This window comes from Magnolia sinica, chromosome 17 (assembly GCF_029962835.1).
Source record: "Magnolia sinica isolate HGM2019 chromosome 17, MsV1, whole genome shotgun sequence".
NCBI lineage: Eukaryota > Viridiplantae > Streptophyta > Magnoliopsida > Magnoliales > Magnoliaceae > Magnolia > Magnolia sinica.
This window is the reverse complement of record NC_080589.1, coordinates 870360-878221: the sequence shown is the minus strand read 5'-3', so window position 1 is coordinate 878221 and position 7862 is coordinate 870360. Positions and strand designations below refer to the sequence as shown.

At 41.1% G+C, this 7862-nt stretch overlaps 1 protein-coding gene across 2 annotated transcripts; it reads left to right on the top strand.

Annotated features, from left to right (window-relative positions):
- Positions 1 to 1537: 1537 nt before the first annotated feature.
- Positions 1538 to 3720, top strand: LOC131231471 (transcription factor MYB61-like). Of its 2 annotated transcripts, none has more exons than XM_058227672.1 (3): positions 1538 to 1985; positions 2100 to 2229; positions 2347 to 3720. In XM_058227672.1, exons 1-3 carry the CDS (start codon positions 1853 to 1855, stop codon positions 3437 to 3439), a joined length of 1356 nt encoding a protein of 451 aa, XP_058083655.1. In that variant the 5' UTR covers positions 1538 to 1852; the 3' UTR covers positions 3440 to 3720. The 2 variants fall into 2 exon arrangements, with proteins under 2 accessions (XP_058083655.1, XP_058083656.1); XM_058227673.1 differs by having other exon boundaries at positions 1845 to 1985; positions 2108 to 2229.
- Positions 3721 to 7862: the final 4142 nt, after the last annotated feature.

Here is a 7862-nt window from a genome sequence, read left to right as displayed (position 1 = left end):
ATCTGATGCACTAAGGATTGGTGCTCCATAACACTGGAGAAGCTTTGTGTGTGCGTGTGTGTATTTATATGTATGTCATTTGATCCATTTGTCCATCATGAAAATAGAGACCCAAAAGTCATTCCTCATGTGGCCACATGATAAAGAAACAACGGAGAACCACCCAAAAAAAAAGGTTGAAAATAAAGTGATGGTCCACTTGATTTTTGGGGCATTTCCATTTTCGTGATGAGGCAACCATGTTAGACTAATCAGATGCCTCAAATAAGGCATGAGGTGATAACCCACTTTGGACCCCACACCCCCTACCAGTTGCTGGTGAACATTTCTCATGCATGCGCAGGAGATAAATTCTCACATAGAACTGGTTGGACCGTAGACCTCACATCCAGTAGATATTCCTCATTCTATTATATTTCTGACATACAACCAGTCCAAAAGGTTGTCCCCATCATGAGGATCACCTTATGCAAAAGTCAGTCTCATTCACCTATAAGGTGGGCCACACAAATATTACTTTATGGATATTCTTCTTCTTTTTTGATGTGGCCCATGTAACGAGTGAAATAGATTGATTTTTTTTTTCCCTAGACAATCTCTACGGTGGTGTGAACCTATTGAATGGTTTGGATTCTACACAGACATAAAAGGTATGACTTTATCCCTAGTCGGACGGTGACTTAATGTCCAACCAGTTGAATGTGAGCATCTCTAACTTGAGAGAGAGAGAGAGAGAGAGAGAGAGAGAGAGAGAGAGAGAGAGAGAGTGCCAGCTTGTGTTGTTTTCATGTGTAATACACCGTATTTTGCAAAAATACCCATGCAGGGGTATTTTCTTTCTTTACAATCTTGGATAGGTGGAACTTTCACATACAATGCATTGCATGTCAACATCACATGCAACGGGAGCCCACGTGCACACGTGTTGTTCAACAACAAACCTGGCGAAAGCTGGGCCCGGCAGTGAAGATCACACAATGAGAAAATCAGGCCTATCCACCCATCAGGCAGACTACAAATGCAGGTTGAATCAGAACGTCGGCAGGTCTGATTTAAACCGTTGATCATTTTCATAGAGCGAGGCCCACGTAACAAGCTGGCTAACCCTGACTTTAGCCCCACTTTAGTGGGGTATGTCTTTAGTTTGTACCGCTTGGATGCTATACATGTGTGCCATTTCGGCACGTGTGTATCCCTTCGATGTGAAGCTCACATGCAATGTATTGCATGTGAAGAGTCATTGCACGAAGTAGATAGAGAAAGTGTAGAGGAAAGAAGGATTTCTTGAGACACAATACAAAGAATGAAATTCCCATGTTTTTCTTGTTGTATTGTTTTCTATTGAATTTTCTATACTGCCTTTTCTTACTGTTGTTTTTACTTGGGTTTGAAGTATGGCGCCCATCTCCTGTTGTTTTCCTCCAATAAAATATCAGAGAAAGAAGTGGCCCACCATAGCTATAACAGACATTAATTCTCAGACCTTGATGAGACATCTGCAACTCAGATTATTAACCCCATCTCTCCTCACACATCCAAAACAAAGGAAGGAAAGAGAGATAGATAGATAGAGAAAGAGAGAGAAAACCTCAGCTCCAATCACCCTCTTGACTGTGACTTTTCTTTTGATCTCTCTCTCTCTCTAATTCACTTCCTTCTCTATATCTCTCTCTCACTTCATTTTCTCATCCAATCTCTTTCCCACATTCACACCACATTTAGGCCACATCCCACATCCCAAATCTATCAAAGAAAAAACCTCTCTGCTTTGGGCTGACAATCACCTGAATTCTGGTACGAAGACTGCATTTTTGGGCTCCTTTCACAGCACTGTGGGAGGGTTTTGCTTGGAATGGGGAGGCATTCTTGCTGTTACAAGCAGAAGCTGAGGAAAGGCCTGTGGTCGCCCGAGGAAGATGAGAAGCTTCTCAGGCATATTACTAAATATGGCCATGGCTGTTGGAGCTCTGTGCCTAAACAAGCAGGTGCCTTGTTTGTTCTACTTCATTCAAATCCAATTCTTGAAAATTAAATTTGGGTTTTGTTAAATGACTTCTTTCTTCTTTTTTTTTTTCCTGTTTATGGCTGATTCTTCACAGGTCTGCAGAGGTGCGGGAAGAGCTGCCGATTGAGGTGGATTAACTACTTAAGGCCTGATCTGAAACGAGGCACGTTTTCACAGCACGAAGAGAATCTGATAATCGAACTCCATGCGGTGTTAGGCAACAGGTGATGTTCATTTTCCACTATCAAGCTAGTGATGATTTGAGAATGGGTAGTTTTCTCTTTCGGGAACTAAGATTTCTGTAAGGTGTTGATGATTTTTTATTTTTGGAATTCCAACAGGTGGTCTCAGATTGCCGCACAGTTGCCTGGAAGAACTGATAACGAAATCAAGAACCTTTGGAATTCATGCATTAAGAAGAAGCTGAGGCAGCAGGGCATCGACCCAAATACACACAAGCCACTGTCTGAAATTGAGAATGGAGAAGATAAAGCAGCAACTGCCAACAGCGAGAAAACACCAGGACCGAATGAACTGAAACTCCTCACGTCAGGTTCAATGGTTGAGAGCTTGAAACCCGACGGGCTGGAGACAAAACCACCATTGATTGTAGCAGACCGATACACTGTCGACTGTTCGAGTTCCAAGATTAGTGGTAACAGAAACAATTCAGTGACTCCCACCAAGGATTTCTTCCTAGACAGGTTTGTAGCAAGCCATGAAAGCTCTACTAGCTGCAGGCCGTCGGATTCGCTAGGCTATTTCCCTCTTCATCAGTTGAATTATGGTTCCAATTCCACTAATCAGATGGCTAATGCTGGCATGTTGGTGAACCCAAATCCAGCTCTATGGTTCAACCAGACCAGCAGGCCATTCGAAATGAATTCCGAGTTCAATTCAAACACGATTTCTTCTCTTATACCATCCTTCTCAAGCTCAATCCTTCCAACCCATATGGGCTTCAAGCCCATCGTCAATCTCCCAAATGAAAATCCTTCAGGTGGTTCTGTCAATATCAATGGATATTGGGAAACTGGAACCTGCAGTAACAGCAGCAGCGGTAGTGGAAGTAGTAGCAGCATCGAGCTACAAAGCAACGGATCTTTATTCGAAAACAGCATCTTCTCTTGGGGATTAGCAGCAGATTGCCGACTGGAATCATCAGACATAACTTCAGACAAAGAAGCTCAAATCCAACTTGAAGGAGAGCCTGAAGACGTTAAATGGTCGGAATATCTCCATCCACCCAACTCAATGGCATCAGCATTTCAAAACCAAAGCCAACAGCCTTTGTATAATGAGATTAAATCAGAAAGCCAATACACAATCAACAGTCTGAGTACTTGGGCCCAGACCCAACAGCAATCGTTACAGGCTTCCGATATCTACAGCAAGGATTTCCACAGAATCGCCGCAGCATTCGAACAAATGTAGCTCAGAAAAAATTGCTCTAAAAAAATTTCATTTCAGAAGAGGCAGGAGCGCGATTGCAGAGAATTTTCGTTTTGGGAGAGGCTTGAATAAAGGAGATTACTTCTAATTACAGGTGTGTGTTCCATAGATTTGATTTTTATCTGATTGTAAATAGGTCTGAAATTTCAAAATAATGCTTGTTTCAGTGTATTTCCCTTCTTCTTTTCTGTTTTTTTTTTCCCTTTCATTGCTTGCATTCAAAGAGTGTAATTCTAGCTGTAAACAATCCAATTCTCTACTTTGATTTTGTGGGTTTTTTAAAATTTCTTTTGTCACATATCATCACTGATGAGTATTCCTTGGATCGTTTGTTAGTTCGAGTGAGGCACATGGTTCAGTGATCTAGGCCGTCAATCTGATAAGCCCCACCCTGTATAGACCATGCCCCAAAAATCACTGACATTTGGACGATCTTCTCCCATTGAATCTACATCCTTTTCTACAGATTGAATTCTGGACATTATTGCATTTCTTTTCTTATCTGTTTATTTGTATCAACTGATTGAAGGGTTACTATGCGTATTTTCAGGACATGGTCGATCCACCATGAAACACATCAGATCAACACTCTAGAATATGGACCCCCTTTCAATGGAAATCATGTGAATGAAATAAAAAGATTCTTTCTTTTTTTTTTTTTCTTAATGGCAGTCTATCAAATGTTGCTGAGAGATGCAGATGCTTTCTAACTTTCAACAGTCCAAAATTTCAAATAACATGAAAGGAAAATGGTTTTCAAGACATGAATTGCACTTGTCTGCCTCTCCTTTTTGTAGAGCAAACATATGAAAACACAATACGTGGTTTTTTCAGTTTCTACAAGTGGAGCCCATGGTTCAATGATCCAGACCATTGGTCTGTTAATCCCCAATGAGGATGGACCACCACCCTGAAAATCTCCCAGATCATGTTTTGGACCACCCCATGAACAATGTTTTCAGGATCATCCACAACCCAAAAAGGATAAAAGAAAAGGAAAAAAAGGTGTGGACCACTGAACAATGGGCCCCAAATGCACATACTGAAAAACCCATGTATGCAGTTCATAGAATTCCTCTTATACTAGAAGTGGGAGACTTGGAGGGAAGGGCTGATAGGGTCTCTATTGCCATGAATGGTTAGAATTTCCTCATTAAAGTAAGGAAGAAAGCAAGATGCTACAATAAAGAAGAGCCATTCAGCTACTAGCAATTACAAGAGATGGTGACTTTCAATCTGATAAAAATTCAATGCTCTTTGTTGTGTAGTCTCCAGGCATTATATGCTGAGACTCTCTCCAAAGCAAGTAACTTGCAATCTAAGGAAAGAAATTTGCATACACAAGTGTTTTTGTGTGTGTGTGTGCAAGCATGGTGGGGCCCACCGAGCTGGTGATGAAAGCTCAGCCGCCCGCTCGGCATATCATCAGGTGATCTTCCCTGTCTTTTTGGTAAACTTTTTGCCACTTTTGGGGTGGGCCATTAGTGGTCCTTCAGATGGGGATTTTAAACCCTTTGATAGGCACCTCTTGATGCTGATACTTTAGCTATGTAAGCTCTTGATATGGATGTTTTCTTTAGATCATATGATCCAATGCATGATAAGGGAAGACTCGAAAATTATAAAAAAATAAAAATAAATAAATAAATAATAACATGCATTTTCTGGAGAAGAATCTTACCAATGATAGAGATGGGCCATCATCAGTGAGGAGTTCCTTGAAATAGTAAGGTGGATAGAGATGGGCCATCATCAGTGAGGAGTTCCTTGAAATAGTAAGGTGGATAGAGATGGGCCACCATATATGTGGACATGCATTTGTTCTTGTTATTTTTCAGACACGAGGATGTAGAAAGTAGAGAAACATCCATTAGTTGTATTTGGACTCGGTTGGCATCCACACCACCTGTCTGGACCGTCCATTAGTTCTAATTCACTTTCTTCTTCTAATGTGCTAATATCACAGCCATTGAGTAAACATCCATGACTGGGCCTATCTTCAATGAACAATCTTGTCCATCCATTCACGACAGCTTAGATAATCCGAATGTACTGTGGAGATTGATGATATGGATTGCATGCGTTTTCAATATGCAACTAGGTGCACGGAAACGTTTGCATACACCTAATCCCATTGGACCATTTCTCCATAAAGAAAATTGGGACTTGCCCTTGAAATTAGGAATGAGAACATTGGATTTGTATTATTAAAGGGAGCCACTGTTTAAACCCATCCGTTTGATAGATGGACCCTTTTTTTCTACATTTGGTAGCAAAAGAGTACACATTTGTGTTACCAAATGGATAAGAAAATGGTGTGTCTATCAAAAACGATGGTGTAAATATCAATTACCTTATTTTAAATAAATAAAATGTAGGAATTTGTAAGTGTTGAATCACATAGTGGGACCCACAGAAACAAAAGTAGGATAACCATATTGATTGGGACCCCTTTGATTAAAGCATTCAAGGTCTAACATGGGTTCTTTGACAAAATAGAGACGGCTAGGATTTTAATACAATGAGAAATGTTATTATGCTGCTGAGGCTTTCAATTTCCATGCAGCTTCCTCCTCAAGTCACACATAGGAGACATGTGCGGCGATCAGGACCGTTAATCTGGTGGGCAGCAACACAAGTGGGCAATAGGCAAAAAATCAGAGCCATTGAACAACTCTGACCATGCATCTGTTTCTGATGCTCTAACCATTCCTTCTGCAGGCCACTGATGGGAATGCTACTATAATCCAATTTCTTTCCTTTGGGGGGATACGGCGTATCTACATGGGCCCATCAGATCAAAGGTACCAATCATCACGTATTTCCCACGTTCACCAAGAAGGAGTTGCATGATAGCATTTCTCTAATGCAATATGTATGTTGTCCCTTATAGCCCTATGGGTATTGCATGAATCTTGCCATAAACTATTCCATCACACCTTTGAACTATTTTATATTACGAGAGATCATGTGAACCGCATTATTGGACCCTTTGTTTAGTCCCTACCCTTCCAAAACACAATTATTAATTTTTGAGGGAAAAAAAACAAAAAACAAACTGTACAACATTAGAGGTTGACTCTCCCTGATAAACGGTTCTGATCTTGACAAGCTAAAGGAGATTTCTTGGATGATGGTAGGTGGCCCACTGATAAGGTTGGGCCTCCAGAATGAAGTATGGGTTGCAAAGATGAGATAATGGTCGAATCCCAGCTCACCCATGGGTGGGTGTGGTCTTCAACAATGGCAGGCTAGCCATGAGCTAAGGTTTAGGACCAAAACATGATTAGGGGTGGAAATGGGTCAGGTTCTGGTCGAGTCAGGGTCAGCCTGACCTAGACCCATTAACCAAAGATTCCAAGAGTTGCTTCCCAAACCCAACTGCTACCTGACCCACTTAAAATTGGCCATGACCATGCACAGGTTCAAGGATGGATCATGAGGTCATGTGCATGTATTTGTACTCATCATCTATTAATTTCTTTTGGGTTTTGGGCTGGTTATCTGGATGATTGATAAGCTATATGGGTGGGATGGGTAGAGTAGTCTTCAACCCTAGCTCAGACCCATTTGATCAAATGGGCCACATTTTCTAATCCGAGCCCGAACCGATACTTATTTAGGTTGGTCCAAACCTGCATTACTAGCCGTCGTTTCAGTTGATGAGTGGGGTCGAACCAATACACCAACGACCCTAGACATAATACAGAATATTAGCTAGCCCAACTGGCCTGGCCCCCAGTCATGTCTATATTGAATGTGGACCACTTGCAAGCTTCTTTAAGTCATCATTCCTTTTATAAAATGGTGGCCCACCTGACGAGTGGATCGAAGTGATTTTTTAATGTGGTCGCGTTTGTGGCAAGGCTCACCTAATGCACTGCTGGAATGTCCCACACACTTGATACTGGCACGTGTGCTGGGGCATAAGAAAATACAAATGGGGGTAGTTATCTTAGCCAGAATGTCCTATTAACCAAATGGAGTTAGCTGAACAAAAAAGAGGCCCTCTTTTCCCTTTGTGTATGGAAATTAAAGAAATTTAGAGCCCACATAAAAATGTGGGGTGGTACTAACTAGAGTAGGTATCATGCGTAGCATTTGTGCGGTTGATGAAGAGTGCAGATCCTCTGTTTCCAGAGCATAGGGATTTCCTGTGCCCTTGAATTTAATTGGGCCACGTCATTTGTGCTGACATCAGCATAACAATTTTTATTTTTATTTTTTAAAGGAAAGTTTACAGAAACTAACATGGAGTTTTACATTCCAGTACCATTTTCCAATAGTTTTCAAAAAGCTGCTCTGATGATAATCTGTCAAACATATGTACTATGTAGGTTGTGGTAGTTCTCAAGCCATCAAATGGATGGTTGTGATTAAAAATGGTCAAAGGTCCAAAATCAAT

Bases quoted from the DNA above. Each gene is read 5' to 3' on its own strand.
- LOC131231471 (XM_058227672.1), top strand. From the start codon at position 1,853: ATGGGGAGGCATTCTTGCTGTTACAAGCAGAAGCTGAGGAAAGGCCTG. The intron at 1,986-2,099 runs GTGCCTTGTTTG...GATTCTTCACAG, and splicing joins CTCTGTGCCTAAACAAGCAG to GTCTGCAGAGGTGCGGGAAG. The intron at 2,230-2,346 runs GTGATGTTCATT...GAATTCCAACAG, and splicing joins CATGCGGTGTTAGGCAACAG to GTGGTCTCAGATTGCCGCAC.